At 43.4% G+C, this 26,514-nt stretch overlaps 1 protein-coding gene across 1 annotated transcript in view; it reads right to left on the bottom strand.

The window, feature by feature from the left end:
* Positions 1–3,949: 3,949 nt before the first annotated feature.
* LOC125426257 (unconventional myosin-X-like) overlaps positions 3,950–26,514 on the bottom strand; it is a 34,247-nt gene continuing 11,682 nt past the window's right edge. The window contains exons 2-9 of the mRNA XM_048484518.1: positions 15,265–15,363; positions 14,246–14,404; positions 7,490–7,677; positions 7,217–7,351; positions 6,478–6,602; positions 6,141–6,154; positions 4,755–4,839; positions 3,950–4,089 (exon numbers count right to left, since the gene is read on the bottom strand). Coding sequence (XP_048340475.1) covers positions 3,950–4,089; positions 4,755–4,839; positions 6,141–6,154; positions 6,478–6,602; positions 7,217–7,351; positions 7,490–7,677; positions 14,246–14,404; positions 15,265–15,363 — 945 coding nt within the window. The remainder of the gene's footprint in view (positions 4,090–4,754; positions 4,840–6,140; positions 6,155–6,477; positions 6,603–7,216; positions 7,352–7,489; positions 7,678–14,245; positions 14,405–15,264; positions 15,364–26,514) is intronic.

Raw genomic sequence — 26,514 nt, 5'->3', positions numbered from 1 at the left:
AAATCCAAAAGGAGTTCAAATACAGTTTACATATAAATCAAATGAGAAGCACTGAGCTTGAGGCTTGGACTAGTTGGGCATCAGGAATGCAAAATTCAACTTCATGGAGCACTTGCTTCAACAGCTCAGATATCTGAAAAGTAAATGATGTACAATCCAATGAATAAGATATCAATGCACAATTTGTAAATGAAAAACTTCCTATCAGTAACATGCACAGGTGCAATGTTCTCTCAGAATACAGATTCCTCAAAATGTCCCAGTAACCATTCCAGGGAACAGCACCCACACCAGAGACTATGAAAAAGGCCTGCTAGGGCAACTGAGGTTAATATTAAATGTGGCTGTCCTTGGAGAATAATCAAAAATGGGGGGGGGGGGCGCAATAGCAAGCAAAGGGCTGATCTTTCTTATGTTCTTATGTTCTTATGATCTTTTAGACTATCATCCTAACAGACCAGAGAATCATCAGTTCTTTTGAGCATTCTCACATTAGTGATAAGATTAAACACATTATTTTGAAATACTGGCAAATTGAACAGGAGTTACCTGGGTATGAATCCCTTCCTCTTATTGAACTGAGGAAAACCAAAAATCTGGGGGATTTGCTTTACTACCATGGACATGTCAGAAGCTGGACAGGAAATATGTCTCCTAGTGTTTGTAGGAGCATTTCAAAGCAAGAGACACAATGGCATGCTTATGGCTTTTAGAGATGTAAGGAAGTTTTCCTAGGACCCCAGTCTTTACTAAGAAGTTGGCTGATTTTTTCCAATTGCAACACCAAAAATGTGGTGTATTATATAAGATGTGATTGCAATAAGCTTTATGTTGGTCAAACCTTTAGAAAGCTGAAAATTAGGGTTTTAGAACACACATCACAGATCTGCAGTCAGAACTGAGATAACACTCTAGTCTAGCAGAACATTTCCTTCAGCAGAATAATTCCCCAGAGTCTCTTCGTTTTGGAGTGCTGGGTACATTAGATGACAGTGAGCACCATGTGAACATCCAGCAGAGGCTGCAGAGAATGGAAAGTTACAACATCTTTCGCCTGGAAACTTAGGAGACAACCGGTTTAAACCAGACCTAGGACTATACTGCATACCTGTGAACTGTTGATGAATCACACCTGCATGTTCTTACTCCCCCCAAATATCCTCTGGATTCTCTGCTAGCCAAGGATTTATGCAGCAGCTAGAAATTCAGCAACAGACCATGGTCCAATTGGGTCACAGTTGTGTAGTTTTACCTTGATTTTGTTTTCTATTTCTTTCTATTTGAGGACTTTGCCTACTTTTATTCTGCATTCCAGATTTTGATATTAGTCCCTGGAATGGTTACTGGGACATTTTGAAGCATCTGATGAAGCATCTGATGAAGCATCTGAGTGTGTTACTGACAGGAAGTTTTTCATTTACGAATTGTGCATTGATATCTTATTCATTGGATTGTACATTATTGACTTTTCAGATAGCTGAACCTTTGAAGTACCTACGAGGTTGGATTTTATTCGGATGCCGGGTTTGCTCAAGCTCAGTATTTTCAGCTGATTTATGTAAAATGGTTTTTGAACTCCTTCTGGATTCTCTATAGCACCTTGAAAGGGTCATGCTGTCACTGTGAATATATTCATATTAGAGATGCTATTATATTTGATTCTTGGATGATTTACTGGGAACTTGATGCCCTTAAGTGAAACAGGTGAAATAAGTGATACAGCTTTTGCTGTGAGCAGTGTTTGGTGTAAATTCTTTTTCCTTTGCAGCCTTGAAAATCCCACCAGGAGGCACCATAAGTCAGCTGCGACTTGATGGTAAAAAAAAGTACGCAACTGCCCTGACCTGGATGGTCCAGGCTAGCCTAAGCTTGTCAGATCTTGGAAGCTAAACAAGGTTGACCCCAGTTAGTACTTGGATGGGAGACCACTAAGGAGGTTCAGGATCGCTATGTAGAGGCAGGCAATGGCAAATCACCTCTGTTCAAATCTTGTGTTGAAAATCCTATGGGATTGCCATAAGTTGGCTGCAGCTTGTCGACATTTTCCACCATCAAAGTAGACAGTTAGCATGCAGTATCGCATGCAGGTGGTTAAGAATAAAAATGTCCATTTTGAACACACATAGCTGTCTTAAACTGAATCAGACCATCAATCCATCAAGGTGAGTATTGTCAGTTTAGATTGGCAGCAGTCCTCTAGAGCAGGGGTAGGGAACCTGCGGCTCTCTAGATGTTCAGGAACTACAATTCGCATCAGCCCCTTCCTGCACTTGTGCCAGGTGGCCATTGCACGAGGAAGGCAAATGGTATCAGTTCTGAACATCTGGAAACCCGCAGTTCCTCGGGAATCTCTAAGTGCAAAGGAGTCTCTTTCATCATGCCGACCACCTGATTCTTTTAAAAGGAGATACTGGGGATTGAATCTGGGACCTTCAACATGCCATGCAGCTACTCTGCCACTAAGCCACAGTCCCTCCCCTTTGCTCCACAGTATTATTATGTAGTACATTGTTATCTCACTCTTTTCAAAGGAGCTCATGGCAGTGTTATGTCACTCCCTCCGCCTTCATTTTGTCCCCTCTCCTACCCAACAACTCACAATGTCGCATTATAGTTTAGCTTAAAGACAGTACAGCTGGCCCAAGGTCACCCACCAAGCTTCAGGGCAAAGTGGGGATCTGAACCCTAACCACTATTCTACCTTCCCTTTGAAAAAACACTTGCTTTGAGTTTTTCAGGTGTTCTGGAGAAAGGTGAGCATATAAATATGTTAAGTAAACAAATAAAAATGAATGAATAAATACATAAATATATTAACCAGCCGTGTGGTTAAGTATCAGACTCACCATGACTTTGCTGAACATCTCTTTGTCATCAAGGTTCTAGATTAGATTCTACAGCCAGATTGATTTAGAGTAGCAATGCTCGATAATATGCTTGTCCCAGAACCAAGGAGGGCTTCTGTAGGAGGGCAGTTTCCAGGAGCAGAAATGGACAAATTGGATGAAGAGGAACAGGAACAGAGGAACACGAAGAAAGGAGAAGAAACATGAGTCACATACATCCCTTATCCTGACGGTTCTTATCTCAGGACGTTGTCTACACAGCACATTCAGATCAGAACCTAAGCACCAAAACTGAATCAATGAAAAGTTTCCCCCAAACAGAGACAACGTGCTATGAGACCAGGAACTGGGGGCGGGGTGGGGATGGGACTAGTCCAGTGGTGGCGAACCTATGGCATGGGTGCCAGAGGTGGCACTCAGAGCCTTCTCTTTGGGTATCACATGAAACTAGAATCGCCCCCCACACCTCCCCCCACACACATCTAAGGCTGGCCCTGGACAGCTGGGCTCGATTAGCAGCATTAAACCTAAAAGACCTAGTTTTGGGAAGCAGGGTTTAAGCCTGTTCCCAACTTGGCATTTCGAAGCCTACTGATTTTTCAGTGCCTGAACATTTAACAGGCACGTTTCACTTGCGACTCCCATTGCATACATGCGCCAAGAGTTCTGTGGCGGCGTGGAAATTGCTGGCAATCGCGTGCAAGCATGAGGGCGGACTGGCCAAGCGAGAGGAAGCTTACCCGACGGGCGACGGGGCGTCACGTGGAGCCGCCCTCTTCTCCCTTCTCGCCCGCACTCACGATGTCCTGTCATTGGTAGGTAGCCTGCTGAAACGTCGAAGCTTCCCATGCCCACGCTGCCCTCCGACCCTGGGAGAATTTCGAGGAGGGACAGTGTGGCCGGCCGGGCTGCCACGGTAACCAAGCTGTTAACCGACAGACATATCAGTGGGTCGTAAGGGAACAGCATCTTCCCGGCAGCCCAGCGGTCCTTGCGCCACGCCGCCATGGGAAGGCGGCTTCCTCCCCAACAACAACCCGCTTTAAAGGGTTGTTGTTTAAAAGGCGACCTGGAAGGCAGCCCTAGAGAAGGAAAAGCCGGAGTCAGGTCGCGGCTGCTGCCAGCAGCCAGCAGTGGCGCCACCTGTCTGAAAAGCGGCGGCCTGGGGGCGGCGTTTTAAGCCCACAGGCGTCGTTAAATAGGCGATCGTGCAGAAACTTGACCAAAAGCATGATCGCTTTACCTGGGGAGGTAAAAGCTCAGTTGCTGGCAATGGGGCTTGCTTCTGAGTAAACTCTCCTAGGGTCGTGATTCACCCGTTGGAAGAGTTGCACGGTTGATTCAAAGCAAAGCCACCGACTACCACCAAGCTTACTCCCGAGTAGCGCACACCTTGGAGCCAACCGTTTTTTCTAAACTAAAACCTCAGTATTCAGGTTAAATTGCTGCGTTGGCACTTTGCAATAAATAAGTGGGTTTTGGGTTGCAATTTGGACACTTGGTCTTGAAAAGGTTCGCCATCACTGGACTAGTCTAATCTGACAGGTAAGAAGAAATGGCAAGAAGCTGCTGTGGACAACTGAGAATCTAAAAAAAAAATTCTGCGCATGGGGGGAGGGGGGAGGTAAGCCACCTGGGATACACAGATGCATAAAATGAAACCTGGGAAGGGGTTGATTTCAACTGAAGAAATGGCACAGGGGGAAAGAGTCAACACCTCTTCTTCCCTAGTCCCTACCCAAATCTCTCCCACTTCAGTGGCTTTTTAAGGCTAAACAACGCATGGAGGGAGCCACTCACGAATTATTAACATAACATCTGATAAATCAGCCTGTTCTCTCAGCCACTTCTGCGTGGAGCATTCTCACTAGAGTAGGCCAGGAGAGCTACTTCAGGAAATCCCATTACCTTTCTGTTCCCCGGAGACACCAGCTAGCAAGGCATAGAAGATATGATAATTACGTTCTCCTGGGTTCTGATGAACAACTCTGTTCTGAAATAAAATAAAAAATGAAGGGCAACTGACAACCAAGCCCACACCCAACCAGGAGAATCAGGACTATTTAGGCTGTCAAATAGTCTGCTCTGAAGAGAAACAGAACATGTGCCCAGCACTTTGTCCACTAGCCAGTAGTGGATTCAAGTAGTTTTCCAAGCTTTGAAACTTATATTCTTTTATTTATTTATGTTATAGTCCACCCTTTGTACAGGGGACTCAAGGTCGCTTACCCATAGTGAGTCAGCATAGTCAACAAAATGGGACATTCAATAAAAAATGCATTAAGATTGTAGAAGTCTGGACCTGACTAGAAAGAACTGAAGAACAGCACAAGTATTAACACGACACATTAAGCAGTATGGAAATTACAATAAGCTATACACAACCACAACAAGCTATACACAACCATATAGACCGCAGTCCCTAATCACTTACCCAAGTAAAGTTTGTAATCCATTTTCTAGAGCACAGCTCTATTACCTGTGCAGAAAAGCCCTCTTGAATAATTTAGCTTTACGCAGTGTGCAGAAAGCCAGGAGAATGGAAAGGAGAGTGCAGTCCACAACACAACTCATAATCCATTAATATTTGCATCCATCATCCTGGTTTTCTTGCACCAAATCATGCCACTTATTAAAAGTGCATGAATTTTATACAATCCATGTGGGTTGAGCTCTTGCATTTGATGGCCATTGCCCTGCCACTGCTCCTTGCCCACTGCAGCTTCTCCTCTTTTTGGTGAATTTGGCCCAATCGCATCCCTCTACTCAGCCCACCTGGATGCTGTGCTACTTAGCAGAAGGCAAAACTCCAACTGCTTTGCAGACTCGCAACGTGGACACTCCATGTTCTCAGGAAAAAACAAACATCTTATTTTTAAACTCTACATAAAATGTTCGGAAGGGAACATTACACTGGCACAGACAGCAAACACCCTTCCCCTAGCATTTACTGATGAAATAAAAATGGTGAACTTGCAATCCAAGAGACCATATGCAATTAGTCAAATACATGAAAATTACCACTGCCACACAAATAATGTTCAGTTTGCTTTATTTCTCTGTAGACCTTTACAGCCCAACCCCCAACCCCTAAATGCAGATCTACAGTGAAATGGAGTGAACTGAAGCAAAACTGCAGCCCATTCTCTACGGACTATTGCATTCAGTGGTGCTGAAGGCACATGTTACACAGGACAGGGCAGCTCCACCGAGTTGCTGCCATTACAAAAATAGGCGATACAAGGAGCCATAGACTTAAGAAGGAGAGGAAGGATACCACTGCACTTTACTCACCTTCTCCAACAAATCTGAGCAACTAGTTAAGGAGGAAGTGACATTAAAGAGATTCTCACACATTGGAAGGAATCCAGACACAGAAAGCTCTTCAGTGCTGCCATCTCCAAGTTCTACAGGCCAGAGATCTTTCGTGCCCAGATCCTAAAAGCCAAATGAACTATGATTTGCTAGAATGAGATGGAGGGCAGGGTGAAGGCCCCACTGTGGCAACACGACCATCCACTGCTGAATGAATCACATGCACATGTCCAGCTCGCTGACTCTGCCTTAACCCCAGTAGCTTTTAGGGAATGTTGTTGGGGGTTAGGGCTGAATCAACCAAGGCGAAGGATACAGTCAGTGACTCTTCCTCCTTGGATGTGTCCATGCTGGGAAAAGTGCAGCTGGATGAATTTGCCAAAGCGGCTTGAGTTGTTGTTATAGACAGTCTTGGCATTTCCAAAAGCCTCCAGAACTGGGCTAGGAAGGGAAAAATTAACGGAGTTTAGTTATGACAGCTGAGAAACATATTAGGGCAAATTTGTGCATATTCTAAAACACTGCGCATATTTCTGGCCTTGAAAACCATAAAGGGTTGTCATGTCAGTTATGACTTGAGAGCAAAACCAAACAAAAATCAAACAAAAAACAGACCCTTCCCCAACATCTCTAAAACTCTGGTTAGGACTGCATTGTTGCTGGCATTATGTCCTTGGATACTCCTGTTTTAAAACCAACAACCTGTTGCTGTTATCCAAACAGATCTTCTATGTGGCTGTCTGGTTCTCTGTATCAACCTCTCTAATACCCACAATATTTATAGCTGGGAGAGCTTCTGAGAGAAGCCACTGAGATCGGTATAACAGAGATGGGATTTCCCATGCTGAATGCAGCAGTGCCTCAAGGGAAAGTCCCTGCCTTCCCTACTTCATGTATAATACTGTTCATAGCTAAAGAAAACTGCCAACTATGGCTATATCTAATGAGAAGGCCGCAATGCCAGTACAGCCACCAGCCCGCAATGTAGCTCTCTTGAGGAACAACATTTCTAGGACATACTCATGCCAACGTCCTGTTATGAAATGGACTAGCACCTGCTCTCCATGATGGCCTCCTCCACATGTGTGCTCTTCTCTGACATAGGACCACCTGGTGAGGTCTGGCTCATGGCTGACAGGAACTTCAGCAGCAACTTGGTGCTCTCTGTCTTTCCAGCTCCACTCTCTCCACTGTGAACAGACACACAATCAAAGTGATGCCCACTGATAGGTCTGAGAGAATGGATATGTACAATACAGACAGCTCCTAGGAGAGGGAAGATGACGACAGGGATGGGGAGGACCTCACCAATGCCTCCCTGCTCTCACCTGATAAGGATACACTGGCTGTCATGACGCCTCCACAGGCAGCTGTAGCATTCACTGGCTGTGGCAAAGATATGAGGTGGCAGTTCACCCAGGCAGTGCTGTCGGTACAGGTCAATGGTAGCAGCATCATACAGGCTGGCAATGTGTTTGTAAGGATTCACAGAGACCAAGATGGAACCAATATTTGTCTGGAGGAAAATAGAGGAAGCACAATGAGAAAAGTGAGCAGCTTTTGCCCACCCTGAAACCAGAAGAAAAAAAAGTGTGTACAAAATCAACAGGCAGGTTCAAATCAAAGAACTTAAATCTATGGCCGTGGGGGCTAGAAGCCAGAGCTAAGAAGTAGCAGCTGCAGCGACTGGAATGGATATCTAACCACATACCGGTACATTGACAAAGAAAGCAGGTCCCAGATCCCACCCAGGAGAGTTGGCAAAGGCTCTTCCAGTTGCTTTGAGACTGTGGTCCCTTGGTATACCAAAAGTGAGGGGCCATTGATTTACAGATCCAAACTCCACTTCTTTATGTGGCAGAATATTTCACAGCATTTTACTTCATCTGCTGGTCCTGACACATGCACGACCTCCACACCAGTACCGCACATTCCGGATGACTGATGGTGCTGGCATGGCAATATCTAGCTATGAATTCCAAAGGATCTCCTACATACTGCTTAGGATCTTTCTGATACTTGTTGCAATTGTACAGAAATTAAGCAATAAATCAGCAATGATCTTCAAGGACCACTAGCAATATGTATATATAGTTACACTGGCCATAACAAAAGAAGAATAAAGATCACCATAAACAAAGAACTGCAAAAATACAAAGGTTTAATATTATTTTAGCTATTAAATTAATATAACTAAAACAGATTAATAACAATTTATTCATCCCAATCCAGTACACACATGGAACCATGGGCATCAGAATTAGGATGTCATCTATCTATCTACATGGCTTTCAGTAGGCTGCACATTCATTCAGATCTGTCTCCTTACCCATATGCTACTATACAATGACTCAGAAATAGAGTTAGATCAGTGCTAGTAACTAAAATAACAATTTACCATCACCTCATACAGCTAGTAGCTTTTGATGTGGTTTTAGCAGCAGCCAGGGCAATGTTCACAATATGTTTGCCACCCAGGAAATGTGAAACCTGGATGTATCATAAGAAAAGTAGTCCATTATTTAGTAGGAGTTAGCTGCATTGGGAAGTTGAGCATATACAGTGAGTGGGCAGTTCAGCAACTAATGAGGCCAAATTTTAACTGAGCCAAGTAAGCTTTTAGAACTAGTCTTTCAGAAGTGATCTCCCAAAACATTTGTGGGAACTGCTCAAAATCTCAATGTTATAAAAGCCTATCTTTAGGGATAATATAACATGCTGGTGGATAAAGTTTTCTGTTCCTTCTGAAATCCTACCCACCCACTCCATACACATACATGTTTTCATCTTAATGGACTATAAATGTTGAAAAACAGTCTTTCTGTAGCCTGCTAGCACTACCCCCATTTGTATCTGCACTCACTGAAATAATTATTTCCAAGTTCTCTCAGTAATTCAGGCCAGGCCCGTGAGTTTTGTTTGTAGCATGTCATGATTAAGAGCAGCGGAGAACCAAGTTCAATTCCCCACTCCTCCACATGAAACCTGCTGGGAGACCTTGGGCCATTCACAGTTTTCTCAGAACTCTCTCAGCCCACACGAAGGCAGACAATGGCAAACCACCTCCAACACCTCTTGCCTTGAAAACCTTACAGGGTCGCCAGGTTTGGCAGTACTTTTCACCAACCTCTATACAGGATTTAAAAGGGCTTTCTTGCCCAAGATCTTTGGCAGCCACAACTTAGATATATAGCTCAAAAAGCCCCAATGAACAGATGAAGCTCTAATTAGTGATTCAGACCACTAGCTTGTTATGGTCAATACTGTTTGCTCTGACTAGCGGTCGCTCTCCAGGTCTCTAAGAAAAATCTTTCACATCTCTTATTACCTGACCCTTTTTATGCTGGGGATAGAATATGAGATTGTGTGCAGTTTGCATCACTGAGGCATCACCTCTCCCCATCACTACACCTCAGTCAGAATGGCATAAACATCTCCCTCACAACAGCCGCAATTAAGGATGCCAGCCTCCAGATGAGACCTGGGGATCCCCCAGAATTACAGCTCATTTTCAAACTGTAGAGATAGTTCCCCTGAAGAAAATGGCTTCTTTGGGGCTGGGGGGAAGACTTTATGGTACTTTACCCCACTGAGATCCTTTTTCTTTCAGGATCCATCCATCCCCAAATCCACAAAGGTTTCCCAGACTGGATCTGGCAGCTATACTTCCCCATTCCCTACCAATGGCCAGGGAGACCTGGCAGCCCTAGCTGCAGAATCAATGGTAGCCAACCTGTTTTTAGCAAAGCATTCTAGTGCTTATTTTAAGCGACAGGCATGACCACATACTTTTTTTTTGCTTGTTTCTTCTAGTCTACTAAACTGGGGAGCAGGCTGTTGAGCAGAAGAACAAGGCAGGCAGAAATTCAATACTAACTCAGTGCCATAGAAAGGCCCATGGTTCCAAGGACCGTGTTGACTATTAGACTTATTGCCACTAGAGGGTGATACGCTACCTCAGTCCTAAGGAACTGATTGATTTGAAATAATAAAATGAAACCATTCTATGACCTCAGAAGCCTGCTATTGTAGAATGTGCAAAGCAGGCCTGAGTCAATTAAAAATATACATTTTAATTGGTTAGAAGATTCAAGAAGTATATGAGTAAAAACAATAATTCTGAAGGAAAAATAGTGTCCCTCCACATGACATAAATTCCTTTTTAGGATGGTACACCAAGGTGTACACAATAGGCATTTCTTTCTGCGTGTGAGAAAAAGGGTTACCTCTTCCAAGATGGTGTTTTTATGAGGACTTATATTAAAATAACATTCAAAAAATTCTGCTGCCTAGTTAAGCAAGCATATCTTGTTAGTTGACCAAAAGTATTTTAATCAATTAGTCTAACAAATACTGCACCCTTAATAAATCATAACATCCCCATTTTTTTTTCAAATGGATTCACATTATTGTAGAGAATGCACATATTTGTGATGCACACAAAAAAAGAGATCCTATTCATGGGGGCAGGATTGCATAAAGAAACCAGCTGCTTTTTTGCCACATTAAGGTCCTAAACCTTCTTCCAAATGAACAATACAAATTAATCTTTCCACAAAACTGATATCTCTCTTAGGCCAAATGACATACCATGCAGGAAATATGTTGGGAACCCCCAACATTTTAAAAGCTGAAATGCAACTATGAAGAGGATGCCAATTTCCTCACAGCAGGAGAGCTGAGGAAAGGGTTGTTTTCCCTTGTGTCATTTTAACTGATTAAAACTGCTCTCTCTCCCTACCCACCTGCTGTTTGTGTGAGAGAAAATTTAGGCATCTGCTTTTTTCCCTAGCAGGGAAAACGGAAGACCAGGGTGGAATCTTTCAGGTAACATATGATTTTCCCATTAGAAATATCTTAGATTACTTGATAACCTTCTGGTAAATAGGTTAGTTGATAGAGGATGGGATAAATTCATAATTCACAGGACAAGAATCAATGGTTCTAAATGGAAATAATTTCTTAAGAGGAAGCTTAAAGGGCTGAGCCAAAGGGGGGGGGGGGGGCGGGAAGGAACTTTAAGAGTCTTTATAGCTGCCTAACAATATATGGAGAGATGAAGTTATTTAAGGGAGATATGCTATTTAGGATGGAGGATATCATGAGTACAAGAACAAATTATTATATAAACTGCTCATTAAGAAAATGTAAGATCAATACTTTCTTTAGCAATCCAAAGATTAACATTTTAAAAGAATCTTCCCAGGAGATTTTTGAGGGCACAGAATTTGTTATCAGCTTTAAAATGGAGCCAAGCACATTTGAGAGGGGCAGCATGATATATTTTCACTTGATGTCTTAGCAATGGCATACCAAATTGAAGTAGAAAATATCAACCATTAATTTTAGGATTTCATATTCTTTTTTCAAAGGCAGAAACTGCCACAACTGAAGATGGGACATGGTGCCTGAGTGCAAAGGAAATCAATCAGGATTTCTTAGGGTGTGTTAATTCCCCATGATCTCATATAAAGGAAAGACCTCATCCCTACCAAATGCCTAGAGACTGGGAAATAAGTATTCTTTAGTCAGGCCTATTTGCTATCATCCTTTGTTCCATTTTTCCTCTATGTTTTTCCACATCCACATTTTGGCCAGTTGAAGGAATAGTTCAACAGCATATAGATTCAACAAGCCCCCACATGTGGAGTAGTGGTTAAGAGCAGGTGGTGTAGTAGTTAAGAGCCAGCGTGGAGTAGTGGTTAAGAGAAGGTGGATTCTAATCTGGAGAATCGGGTTTGATTCCCCACTCCTCCACCTGAGTGGCAGAGGCTTATCTGGTGAACCAGATGTGTTTCCGCACTCCAACATCCCTGCTGGGTGACTTTGGGCTAGTCACAGTTCATTCAGAACTCTCTCAGTCCCACCTATCTCACAAGGTGTCTGTTGTGGGGAACGGAAGGGAAAGAAGGTTGTAAACCACGTTGAGTCTCCTTACAGGAGAGAAAGGTGGGGTATAAATCCAAACTCTTCTTCTTCTTCTTCACACAAAGGCTCTTCTGAGCTCAAACAATAGTTAGGATTAATACTGTACTGCCTACAGTTGAACACGTTGCAGGGCTAGCCCTTTCATGGGGGAAAATAGGTTGTTGTTTTTATCCTGCCCTTTCCCAACAAGGTCAGGTTCAAACTGAACTTTTTTTTTGGTAATTCCTGCTGAAACTTCCTTACTCCACAAGATAGGCCTTAAGTAAAAATGTGCTGAGTGTCTTTCACATTAAATCTTTATGTACCTTCTGGAATTCTAAAGGTGGCTCTCTAGGCAATTGTTCTTCTGTCCACACCTTTCCGCCTGCTGTGTGCTATCTAGGGATACCACTGAATTATCTGGCAGGACAGATCTAAATGTTACCAAGGGTCAGACAACATGTTCTAAGAGTCATGGAGCTGTTGCTGCTGTGTACTTTGTCTTCCTTGGAATGTCTGTTACAAACAATATGTGATATAAGGTCACACAATGACTAGAGTAATGGGGAGAAACCCAGTACAATGACATCAGGTTACACAGCATTGGCGTCAGACGTTACAACCAAGAGAACACTAGCAACTCCATGTCTCTCATCACATCTGGTATGATGTGGAATGTATGTGCTCTGAAAATACTAAAATATGCATTATGTAAATGCAAATTATTAAATTATTTGCTTTCCCCTACAGCAGAAAAGGGGGAGTGCAGAAAGCAGGCAGAGGAAATCAGGGGAGACAAGCAACGAGATAGGCAACAGCAAAACAGATTATAAGGTCTAGATAGTGAAGGGCATTTTGTCCAGGGAAGATTGAGGAGCTGGGGAAAAGAGACAGAAGAGGGTGGACAAGGAATAATGTTGTCACTACACAGCAAGATTCATTACTATGCAACACAGATTTCGTAACTTCCTTGCCTGCCCAAAATGGAGAAGACACTTCCCAGAAATCGGGTCACTTAATTGATCATTTACTGGAATACAAGATGCATACGGCCCTGTTGCCTTAGTAACTGTTGCTATGCAACAGAGTCTGAGATCTACATTTCAATATCAGAATTTGAACATAGTTGAGCACAGGTGAGGAAGCACATCTCATGTCCCTTCTCAACACACCAAGGTAATCTTACAAAAGCAGAAAAAATACTGAATACCCTGATGACCCTTTCCTCACATGAACGATCCACTAAATAATTATGAAATGGAAAAAGTAGAGATTACTTACTACCTCTTGTGTGTATGACATCTTCCAGTTGAAAAACTGCTTCCAGGAAACACCTGGAGTTATCACAGTTCCAGGTGTCTTACAGGAAGAGCTATGGACCAGACAGTCTATGACTCAGTGACACAGCATCAACTTTGCATGCTGAAGGTTATAGCTTCAGTCCCTGAGCTATCTCTTGAAAGGTATTAGGTGATGGAAAAGACATCTGCCTGAAACCCTGGGCCTCTGCCCATCAGGCTGGACTATACTGCCCCAGGTAGATCAAAGGTCTAATTCACTTTAAGGAAGATTTGTGGGGTTTATGTGTAGCAGCCACTACAAGCTTCTTATCTTTGGAAGTCATCCACACATCTGGAATTGGGCCTCATCTAAGAAACTACCACAAAAATCTAGGGGTGTGTGTTCAAGTCAAGTTTCTTTTTTTAAAAAAGTAATTTATTAAGAATTTCAAATACAATTTTAAAAATAAACAGACAATTTATATACATTTCAGTAATCAGTACAAAACATATTTCATTCAATAAATTAGTTAACTTCAAAAAAGAAAAAATATATACGTCTCCTTTCTCTTTGTTTATTACCTTCTGTACTATTTTAGATGATAACGAAAAAAGAATCTTCCCCCTCCACGTTTACATATTTCTCTCCATTTATACATATAGTAAACTATACTATAAGTTTCTTGTCAATAAAATAGCTTAGGAACTGCTAATTCCACAGATAAATAATCTACGTATCTGGAGTCTGGATTCCCCACTTCTGTAGGGAAGACAAAGCTGGGCGCAAGAACAGGGTTGTGCAGAGATTGGGGTACTATGTTTTCAGAGCCCAGAGATTGGGGTACTACATTTTCAGACACAGAGGTTGCATAGCCTGGCAGAATATAGGTCACTCACATAGATCCGATCCTGGTGATAGCGCTGATGCAGATTGAGTAAGATGGCAGCCTCGTGCAAATCCCCCAGCGTGGACATGTCCTCCACACCCTCCACACTGGACTGGTGCATTGGCAGAATCTTCTCCCTGGGCAGAGAGGCCCATGGGTAGCAAAATGTCTGAAGGGATAAAAAGTATGGTAAAAAGAAATGCCAAACAGGAAGATAGTCTGGGCTAAAGGACCCAGCAGTTCTTATTGCTATTTTTCTGATTGTACAAACTTTGACGTAAGCCACTATCATCAGGAAAGGGTGGAAATAAATCTAATAAAATTTTTAAAAAATGAGAAGCAAGGTAGTAATTTGAAGTAATTCATTTGAAGTAATTCAAATTAAATAATAAATGCACTGTGTGGCTAATCTAGCCTCATACCACTCTTTACCAAAGACCAGTAGAGAGTCCATAATGGTATTTAATTTGTCTTTAAAAGATCACTGATCTCTGTGATAGCATCTTGTGCACATGCTAGGGCCAAATATCTGTCCAAAGAGGAGGCACACCTAATTCATAAATCAGAGGAAGGATTTGCCTAGGAGAGGTGCAAAAGAACATTCACTACATTACTATAGGGATCACTTATACAATTTCAGTTTTAGAAATGTTACATGTGAACTGCATTTAGTTTCTGCTTCAAATAACCTATTTGGGCTCACAGCTGTTTCCCCCTAGCATTTAGCTGATTTATTGTTTTACTCAAGAGAGTCCAATGACAAGACAGAGAAACAATCTGCAATACTTACAGCGGGCAAAGTCTGAAGAAATATTACTGGCCAAGCCAAACACAAAGGAATAAAAGGAGAAGTTCTGTTTAACACTTGGCAGTCTTTGGCCAATGCTGCATGTTACAGCCAACAAATCGCCTCCAGAGCTGGCAGTTTTTATTTAGCACAAATGCACAGGGGAATTATCCAGGAGTGGGGAATTATCCAGGAATTATCTTCAGTGGCTCATAAAAATCTCCATCTTCCATTCCACTTACCTCACCATAGTCTGAAGTGAAGAGCACGCACCCATCAGCACAGGACTCAACAGTGCAGGGCTGCAGCCAGTCCTTCTCCGGTAGCCACACGCGAGTTCCCTGCAACCATTCACAGCAGATTTCTCAGCATATATTCTACACATACCTATCAGGTAAGCATCTTCATCCCCATGGATGATTCCCTGTAGTTACCCACCAGCAGCAAACGCACCCCTCTCTTCTCTTCAAGAGGTATAGTCAAAGAGTTACATTTTAAACACATGAATGCTCATCATTGTCTGTGGCAAGTCACAACTTGAAGGTGTGAGTGAGCACACCAAAAAATACAAAGAAAATTTCCTTGGCTCCTCAACATCAATTATTTTCCATGGAGCCAATTTACACATTCAACTACAAGTTATCAAGTAAGGAATAATGACACAATTAGAAATTAGATCACATACATGCCTCTACAAGCTGGCCCACTGGGTCTCAGTATAAAATCACCAGGAATATACTGTCTTCCACTTTTCTATATTGAGCTACTGTGGGAATGCAGTGTGAATTTACTGATCCCCCCCCTCCATAAACACACACAAATCCCAGAAACAGATGGTTCTGCTAAAGTGCTACCCCAGCTTCTACCAAACACACACATTTTACTGTCTTTGTGAAAGAAGTTAATTGAGCAGAAACGCTTCTGTAATACATTCACTCAAGCAGGCCAAGTTTGGAAGAAAGACCAAACTCGAATCTTTCCTTGATTTCTGAGAGGAACATTCAGGCTGATATGTACATGTAGATGCAGGTCTGTTGCTGCAAAATGAAAATGGAAGTATCCCACACTGCATCAAAGCCCAGGCTTTTACTTTTCTCTCAACAAACCGAACTCAATTAACAGGAAATAATAAAAAGTAAACACGAATTTAAACATGGTGTCCCAAACTGGACCAAGTTATAAGAAAATCTCAATAGACTGCAGTATTCTAGCTTTCAGCTCAGGAAACACTGGTACTGTGCCTAAAGACAAATCTGATTGAAACATGCCCAGATCTGTAGTTATGGGATGTAGTACTCTATTGGAACTTTATAAAGCATTGCTGGAAATGTGGTTCTAGTTCCTGGGGAACTTTCTGCAGCTTACTGGGAAACCAGCCATGTAGGCTGCAGGACCAAATCTAATTTCAGGCACAGTTAATTGTGCAAATCTACACAAGCTTTCAGGACTGTGAGGATCAACTGCATTTTCTGAATTAATCCAATATCCCAAACATATTCCTTGAGGACACATCCCATGATGTTAAAGGGGCTTCAGACTTTAAAGAAAACACTCAGGTATATCCTGCATGATGGAAGCTAGTCAATATGGATTAATCTGTTTCCAGGAACATTGGGTAATGCTTTTAATGTAAGTTCATTAGCCAGAGCACCAACCAAACTCAGAGTGCTGAGATCCATCAGCAAGAACAAAACTAAGTCTCTGACTCCCGTACACCAGACTAGAGGGATTTCAGGCTTCCAGCACAATTGGATTGCAACGTTCACACTATTAGGGGTTTTGTACAATAACACATGATTTCAGAAATAAGAGAAGCAACAAAAATATTACTAGTACAGCACTTTCAGAACTGTACACAAATAGTGTGGTATTACTGGTGCTCCATCATTCTCAATCTCCCTTCTCCATTCATGTGATACTGTTGGCAAGAGACAAATGACATTTTTGATCACCTTCCACCATTACCATTTTAATCAACCACAGAACTGCAGGTAAGGAAGAAGCTACATAACCTTAATCCTGTGGAAATACTACAAGAATTCTCCATTTCTTCAGGAATGGAAGGTGGCACTTTAGTAGTTTAAAATAGTTTCACATTTCTACAAATAGTAATACATGTTCCACACTTAATATACATTTGGCCATTTTGACAAAAATTGTGTTATAGATCAGGTTTGTGGATTTGGATCTTAACTATATCTAGACCCTTCCCCATAGTGCTTTCAGACTCTGCCTATGGAAGCTTTCCTATCTTCTTCCGGGTGGTGCAAGCGTGTCTATGAAAAGAGGAGCAGAGTGAGGTAGTCCCTCGCCCATGTCGTGAAACAAGGCCCATGTTCTGTTGCTGGGGGGTTACATCCTTCTGGTGCTGTGCTGCTGTTGCCTCCTGAGTTAGTCAGAATTGTAAAAGTTGGGGTTGAAACCTGAAGCTCACCACTGATTCTACTAGGAGTGTTCTTACATGTGCCATCTATATGTGTAACACTATGCGTTCCACATAATGAGAGTAACTCCTAAAGAAACACAGTGCACGCACTAAGTTGCTTCCTTCTCCTCACAATTGCAATCCGTTCCACTAGCAGTATCTTGCAAACATGAAGGGCTTCACCAAGATTTCCTTCCTTCGGCACAATGGTACTACTATTCTGCAGTAGATTAACTCCACGAATATAGCATTGTAAAGGGCCAGCAATAAGGGGTTTAGTAGCAACCCCTCCTTAGGAGAAAACACTTAAAAACAGGATCAACAGAAATAAAGAAATGCTGTTCTATCAGGGGAAACATTTTAGAGGGAAGATAGTTACTCATCCAGTATAGGGTCTATACCAGTGATGGCGAACCTATGACATGCGTGTCAGCACTGACACGCGTAGCCATTTTCACTGACATGCGGCCGCATGCAGAGAAGTATGGGGCCACATACTGTATGGGCTTGGCCCAGCCCAGACTTCTGCCAGCGGCCGAACTGCGGCCAGCAGCCCCGGGGGTTCCCCATGGCGACAGGGCTTCCCCCCCAAAAGGGGAGCCCTGGCGCAGGCCGACGCCTTGCCGGAAGGAATCCCGCGAACCCAGAAGGCGCAGGGAAAGCCCCAGGCGGGCCGAGGAGCGCTCCGGCAGCCCTGCTGATTAGCGCGGTGCTGCTCAGCGGGGGCTGCGGGGGCCGGGCGCGCCAGCTGCACTGGGGCCAGGGGAGGGGATAAAGGGTGGAAGGGGGAAGAGGGCAGGGAAGCTGCGAGAGGGACGAGGCGGGGGGAGCAGGAGGCTGTGGCATGCGGGCATGAGGGAAGGGGAAAGGTGGGCGGGAGGAGAGGAAGAGGTGGCGGAGCCGGCTGCTAGCCCCGGGCCTGGTCAGGCGCAGTGGGGAACAGCTGGGGGCACCTCGAGGGATGCTTGTGGGTCCCCCTGCAGGTGGAGCCCAGGGAGGCATTGGGAGGGTGGGCAGAGGGGGGAGAGAAGGGAGCTCCCCCAGCAGCATGAGGACGTGGGCCTGAGGCAGGATCTTTGACCTCACTTCCAGCCGGCGGAGCAGGGAGCAGCAGAATGCTGTGTGGGATGCATCTCTGTGGGCCCTGTGATCACCATTACCAGCAACCACATAACAACAGCAACCATCGTCCAAGTTTTTGGCCCCACTTTCCTGAGGGCAGTCACTAGCCCAGCACAGGAAACATAGCCCCGAAGCAAATCACCAAGGCATTGGATGGCCAAGACATAGTAGTGCTAGAGCCAGAAACTTGGAAACCAATAAAATCTCACCATTGGGTAAATGCACCTCTTTGCCTGGCACTTAAGGGGCCAGTGACTTCAAGTGCCAGGAGATCCTCTGTGGAGAAGGAGTTCCCAAACCTCAGCATCCCTTTTTAAGCCTGGCCCATCTAGCCTTGGATGATGATAAGTGATAGGCAGATTGATACACGAGAAGGAGACCCGTCATGCTCCTTGGCTGCAAGGTGTGTTGAGCTTTGTCGAGAATCTCTCACCCTGCACATCAGAAGCCAGGGGAAATCTTTTGGAACTGTTAAATAATATCAAGACCAACAAAAGAAGCCGACTGATGGATGAACAAAGAAGTCACTAAGCAGGTAAGTTAAATAATTAGTTTTTGGTTTATTAAATACAGTTATATATTACAATTATACATTTTTGTTATTTAAACTATAAATATTGCGAAATTATGGTTTTTTTCTCGAAGCAACATACCACCCAAGTTATGCTCGTTTTTTTAGCGAATGTTGAAACACCAAGCTCAAAAGGCTGCCCATCACTGGTCTATACTCACCCAGTTTAGGGTCTATGGTGGGAGAACAGATGTGTCCAAATTTTCCCCGAAATGCTGTTACTTCCCCTCTCTCTACTTACTTAAGAAGCAGGAAAACATCTCAAGCTACTCTATACTGAGTCAGACAATAGATCTATGAAGGTCTATCCCAGAGGCGTAGCTCCAAGGGAATGGGGGGGTGCGATCCTGTGAGGTCGTGGTGAGGGTGTTGGGGTGTGGCAGGGGCGTTCTGGGGTGGGACGGGGGCCTAGTTCAGCCCGACACAGCCAGGACTGATTTGTGCAGGAAACGAAGCATGTCTTGAGATATGGTACGAAATTGCTGCAGGGACCGAACAACCCACGTGTGCTTCTCTTATAAGATTTTTTCCCGTAGCTCTAAGAAGGATATTTATTATTCAGTAGGACAAATAATCAAAATTAAAATCATGACTGGCTCGGCAAAGATTCTGCCATGAGGCAAGAGCCTTTATGTAAGTCTGGAGAGCAAGGATTGATTGGAAAAATGATAGCTCTTATCAGCACAGGGGGCAGGGGGGATGAGGGTCTGGTAGATAGCCAGTGTGCTGTTTTGTAAGCTGTGGCAGTAAACATAGAGAATGCCTTTCCGCTCTGTGCCTCTCCATGGTGACTGAACTAAATGCTCTTTGCCACAGATGAGATGAGTGACAAGAAGCGTCTGCAGGCAACTCTCCTAAAGCTACCTCGAGGTCTTTCAATATTCTGAAGTTTCTTGGAATCCTAACTCAGAGCTAAACTGTTCATCTACTTACTGGCTGCTGAGAAGCCTTTACTATGGTGTGCTATTTCAAATGCTCAAAACAAGAAGGGAGGGAAGGAAGGAGAGAATATTGGATTTTACCATCAAAACACTGGTCTATAATTGTGAGTAGATTATTGGGAAATGCTATTAATAGCTCCTGTTTTTCATCAAATTTTAATTGTGAATTTCATATTGTTTCAATTGTTATGACAAGTCTTGACAATAAATTGACTAAATGGTTGGAGATGACTCAGACAACTATTGCAGAGAATTCACTGTGGAAAGATCAACCAAGATAAGATTATTCCCAAGTAAGGATCAGACCTGCCCAGATTTTTGGCTTACTATTTTAGAGGTAGTTCAAGTCTGATGGTTTAGACCAACTGGTTTAGACCCAGGGAGACAGGGTTCCCCCCCCCCCCCCGTCCCCCTTCTATGGCTGTAATGTATTCACAAGAAGGTTAGTATAAAGATGCTGTCTAAACACCCTGTGTTCCAAGAGGCCATTTTAAGTGTCTCAGGCCTTGCCTTCACATCTGACCTTAGAGTTGGGGGGGGAGGGGGGAGCCTACAACCGCCAGTTAAAACTGGAATCAAGTTTCAAGAAATGCATTTTCTGATTGATCCAAAAGGTTATGAATAAGTGATGCATACATATAAACAGAAATTAGCTAATGGAAGCAAGAGCTCTGCAAGTGGATGAGGGCAGGGATGGGGGTGGGTGGGTACAGAGAGCATCTAGTAGACCCACAAGGGAAAAAAGAGGTGATCTGACCATTCTCTGAGGAAAAGTGCAAATGAGGGACTCAATAATGACTTTCAGAAATGGAGGCCATAAGGAATTTTGGTGGTGAGTTTTACTGATACTTTTAAAACAACAGCAGGTTTATTGCAACTGTGAATGCTAAGCGGGAGATGATTGTGTAAGTGTTCTGACTGGACAATGACTGTGCCATTGCTATTAGGCCAAAAGTTCTGGTCTGTGCTCCCCAGAGATCAGTGGAGTTTCCCACAATATCAAAAATACTTATATGTTGGGCACATGAGCTCCTTGTAATTGTTTCCCCAAAATAATATTTGTAACTGTGATTTTTTTGTGCATGAGAATTTGCTGGTACAGAATTTGTCCTAACTTTAAATACCTATATACCCAAGCATTGTTGGAATATTCAACTAACTGATAATCAGTTATAGCACTGGTTTTTGTGGATGTAATCTACCTATCACGGGATGATCGTTTCATAAACAAGGCAAATGCTGAAATGGGTACTAGTATATCCCAGTGTATCCCAGAAAGCTTTTAATACATGGTTGTAGCACTGCAAAACTGTGTGATTTTTGTTCATGACTATTTCGCTTACCTGTGCCATATTTTGCAACTATTTCTTGGTTTTCACAATCAGAAGAATAATTTATATTTAAATTTTAACAAGGGTATCTTACATGTCAAAGTACTTTTCCTGATCACTTCTCAGTAACCGTGATTCTTTTCCACCTTTTACATTGAACCTCAGTCACGCAAACACGACTGCAGTTCTTCAGTGTAAAAGACAAATCATAATTATATCTCTGACACCAGCACAAAGCAGGGTTTATATGACATTAGGGATACCAGCTACAAGATTAACTCAGTGATGGATGCACATCCATTTGGGCCTGGCAGGGGCTGCAGCATTTTTAGATGTGGATTTCCCAGTTTGCAAAAGACACGTGATGCGATGACATGCTTGCTTCAGAATAAAGACAAGAATGAGACAACATACCTGCATAAAGGATAAATGGTATGAAAGGAGGAGGCTGCCCTGTCAGCAGATTATAAGGAAATAACAAGCAGGATGAAAAAGTCAGGCAGAGACTGTCAGTTGTAGCAAATAGCGGCAGGTCAGGACAAACCAGCTGACACCCCCCCCCCCTTCCTTTCTTGGAGGTCTCTCTGCTGCACAGAGAGCCACTCCCCTCTACTCTGCTTAGCTTGCAGTTTCTGACAAGGTCACAGCCAGAGAGATATGGTGGCAGATTTGACATCTTACTGAACAAGAATCAAGCAGTGCCTTTTAGACTGATCTAATTTCTAGCACCCTCCTCCTCTGATTCAAATGCCTTCTCAGCTGCATCTCCACTTCTCACAAACAGCAAGACAGAGGACTGTTCAAAGCTTCTTTGGTAGGTTTTTGTTACAAAAATGCAAAGGAAGGATTTGTGTCACACATCTGGCCAAATCCACCAGCATCTGAAGCTTGTTGAGTTCCAATGCATGCTCATTGGCTAAGTGAGAGAAATCCCAAAACTTGCTAAGGCTCAGGCATACCCTCCCAGAGCATCTGGGACCTTGATGACATCACAATAAAGGTACTCAGGTCCATTCCACATTGGGTCATCCTGGCAAACTTGAAGTGCAATGGGCTTAGATTGGAGTAATTCTGTTCTGGATTGCACTTTTTAATCCCTTTTGGACACAAGACATTTGGTTTAGACAAGATCAGATATTGTCATTGAGGTTCAGAGCCACTAACAGGTGCTTGATGGAGGTGGGATATGGCTCTGATTGGCTTCACTTAGTTACATTTCCTTTAATCATTTCCCCATGTGCTAGACTGCATGGTTGCTACCAGGTTGCTTACAAGTTAGTTTGTTCTTGTTCTGCACAGGACGATGACCTTCTCAGTGGGTCAGTCTTGAGGTTCTCAGGAGGCCCTGAATAGTGGTAACAGATTACAAGGGGACTTTCCAGGGGACCACTCTTGGTCTAAGGAAACTTCCCAGCAAAGAAAGGCACAATTTCCCCTTCTTACCATAACAGGTTAATAGGCTACAAAAATCAGACATCAGTGCCAAATGTTATCCTGCCACAAAAATAAACAAGAGCCTTGAGGCACTTTCAGAATTTATGAGATTTTTCCTGGACCACAGAGATGCATTTAGTTATTATTTTTCTTATCTTGTGCATAAATGTCTTCCTAGTGAAAACCCACCACCTTACTTCTGATTAAAGTTTCTGATTAAAGATTATTAGTTTTCAAAGCACCACGCTTCCTGCATATTTTAGGAATACTAGGTGTTTTTTCCTCTAACTTCCATAGAACCAATAAGCCCTCTTGCCTAAAATGTGCCCTTTGCTTCAACTTTGCAATTTGTTTGCCATATGTTCCCAATCCAGAGGCAAACGTACATAGGACTTGGTTAACTTGTATAAGTCTTCTATTTAAGAAAACAGACAGAATGACTCAAATGGTCATCCATTGATTGTTATTCCTCTGCTTCTGTGAACAAGAAGCACAACTGTGTGTGTGTGTGTGTGTGTGTGTGTGTGTGTGTGTGTGTGTGTGTGTGTGTGTGAGCGTGAGCACATGTACAGTGTAGCATAAGCAGACTGGTCCATAATTCTGACCAGAGCCTTGGTGCTTGGGACTCTTTCTAGGCAACTGATAGGCAGTATGGAATGGAGACTATGGATAAACCAGGTTTGGTGAGAAAAGAGACTATAGATATAAACCAGGTTTGGTAAGAAATAAGCATGGTGCAGTGGTCAGAGGTCTGGATTAAGATCTGGAAGACCCAAGTTCAAATCCCTGCTCTGCCATGGGAACCTGCTAGATGACCTAGGGCCAGTCACTCACACAACCTAATCTACTTCCCAGGATTGTTGTAGTGAGGATAAAATGGAGGACGGGAGAATGTTGTAAGCCACTCTGGGTCCCCACAGAAGTGAAAAGTAGGATGCAAATGAAGAAAATAAACAAATAAATTGGGTGTTGCATCCTTTTTTGGTCCCCAGGTCCAGCTCTAATAATTGATCATAATGTCCCTGGCTTGGAAAATACACATTTCAGGTCTCAATTCAGGTATAATCATCCATATCTTGTCTGTCCTAATAGAATGGATGTGGAACAAACAGTGCATTTTGCGTGGGTTTTCCTCACAAGCTGGCATTCAGGACTCTTTCCACCACTAACCCCACTTTGACTCCTTCCCTCCTTGAGGGAAACTGCAGGACTACCAAATCGCCCACACTCTCTTTCACTATCCCAACACAAAACAGCACCCATTCAGCTGTTAATATACAAGAGCACGCATGGCTCACTGTTATCTAGAGAGACAGCACATCACATGGTGTCAGCATCAAGAAAATCAAAGGAAAACCACTACTGACTTCTTATATACAAATGCATTCTCTGATGAGAAGACTACAAGAGAGGAAGCCTATTTAGAGGTAACAGCAAGTCTCCTTAATTATTCCGTCCTCAATTCTTTTTCACAAGAATAAGAATTTAGTGCATAAGAAGAACTAGTAGGACACAGGACAGGCTTACAAGAGCCAGGCCTTTTGGTTAACCATCTCAATGGAAGCATAGTATTAGGGACCAGCTCTGGCATTTGCTTCACGTCACTTCAAAAGCTCTCCCCTTTCTTCATCATGAGATCTTACTCTCTTTCAGAGAAGAACTTCTGTTGATGGTGTCTTTGGAAACAGTCCCATACACATACAGCCATATTTGTATTCAAGCTAGTTCAAACATGCATGTTCATGCTTTGATGGGTGAACAAGGCATCACAGACTGCAAATAAAACACATACAGAGAACTTAAATGATGACTTCATTACATCAAACACATCAGTCCACATAATTGCTGAATATGTAACAAGAAACACATGGATGTGTGAAAGGGCCTTTAAACGCACACACAAAAATCCACTTGATTTGTATTTTATGATCCCAGCTGCTTCCATGTTGTTCCTGTGTCTTATCACTAGTAAGTTTCAGTCTTCCTAATATAGGAAGTCATTTCCAAGCAGCTGTTTCATCAATGTTCTCCAATTATGAGTGATACCAGTTTGGTACTCCCACAAATAGGCAGCTTAGAGCAAAGGCTAGGGACACAGCCTTCTGACCTATTTTCCCCTGCTTCAACCTGAGACACAAATAAAGTCTGCATTTAAAGTAACATGAATAAAACACATGAGATGTGGTCCTGAATCAAATGGGAATGGGATGTTATTTATCCACTTCCCAGGGCAAACTGTTCATAAAAGCAGTGCATCTTGATTACTGAACTTAATTCCTGCTTAGTTCTCTTTCTGATTGCTAAGTTTCTTATAATTCAGTCTGGGTCCAGATGCAGAGACCTTCCAGGATGAATTCAATCGTCCTGGAATTCTAAGCATGGTATTTGCACAGTGCAATCCTAAACAGAGTTTTAAGCCCACTGAAATGAATGATTTAGAAGGGCATAAGTCTTCTTAGGACTACAGAGTTTGTTTGATTGTCTTTTAGAATCTTAACTACTGCAATGATAAAACATGCTGTTTTGGGTTTATCTTACTACTAGCAGTAAAGCCTGTTGTACAACAAATACAACAGCTTTAAGAAGCTGTTGGTGGGAAAGGTGCACTCTGAAGGGGACAACTCCTCCTGCCTCTCCTCCCTCTTTGGCCCTGCTGGCTCCCCCCTCTTTGCAAAGCTGGGATCCAACATTTCAAACAGGGGGAGGGTGCCTAAGGAGATGGGGGGGGGAACTCTCTCCATCTTCCCAGGCACCCTGCTGCCACCCTTTGCAAAGCTGAAAATGTGGCTTTGCAAAGGGGGGAGCCAGCAAGGGGCCTGTGAAGAAGGGGGGAGTTCTCCACAAATCCATAAGCACCCCCACCCCTGGTTTGCAAAGCTGGATCAAGGTTCTGCAAAGTGAGGGGAACTACCAGGATGCCTGTGAAGATGGTGAGAGTTCCCCCCTCCATCTCCATAGGCACCCCTGTGCTGTCTTTTCCTCCCCACCTCACTTGCCAAGGCCCCCAGGCTGTTCTATGCCCCCCACCGATAGCAAAGCTGGAATCTTGGCTTTGCAAATGTGTGGGAGCCAGCAGGGAGCCTGTGAAGATGGTGAGAGTTCCCCCCATTTCTATAAGGCACCCCCCCTTTCCCCCCCACCTTGCTTGCCAAGGCCCACAGATTTTTGGAATTAGGGTGGAGAGGGTGACCAGCTAGCTCTGCCCCCTCATGCAAGATATTGCTGTCTCCCCCGCTCCACTTTCCAAGGCCCCAGGCTGAAGGGGCAAGGACTCCACCTCCCACAGCCTTTGCAAAAGCTGCCACTGTAGGGAATGCTGCTGCCTTTGCGCAGAAACGTCCCAAAGGAGGGCAGGCCGTTGTGAAAGTGGCTGCACGAAGGCAACAGGCACACTGCTGGATTAACACCCCAGGGGAGAACTCTCCCCATCTTCGCACGCCTTCCTCCCCAGGATCTAACTTTGCAAACAACAGTTTTCTGGAGCCCGTTGTATTTCCTTACTCAACGGGCTTTATTGAAAGTTTTATATATCAGACTTTATGTCTTTAAAAAAAAACTAGTTTAGGAATACCAGTTGGATTGCCAGGGTTATTTAAGAAGCTCTACCTAAACCTACAAAAGCTCCTGCTAGGTTTGGGCAGAGTATATAGTCCCAGGTGCCTGTTTCA

The sequence above is a fragment of the Sphaerodactylus townsendi genome, linkage group LG02 (assembly GCF_021028975.2).
Source record: "Sphaerodactylus townsendi isolate TG3544 linkage group LG02, MPM_Stown_v2.3, whole genome shotgun sequence".
Classification (NCBI taxonomy): domain Eukaryota; kingdom Metazoa; phylum Chordata; class Lepidosauria; order Squamata; family Sphaerodactylidae; genus Sphaerodactylus; species Sphaerodactylus townsendi.
The sequence above is the reverse complement of the archived record's forward strand: the minus strand, read 5'-3'. Positions and strand labels throughout refer to the sequence as shown.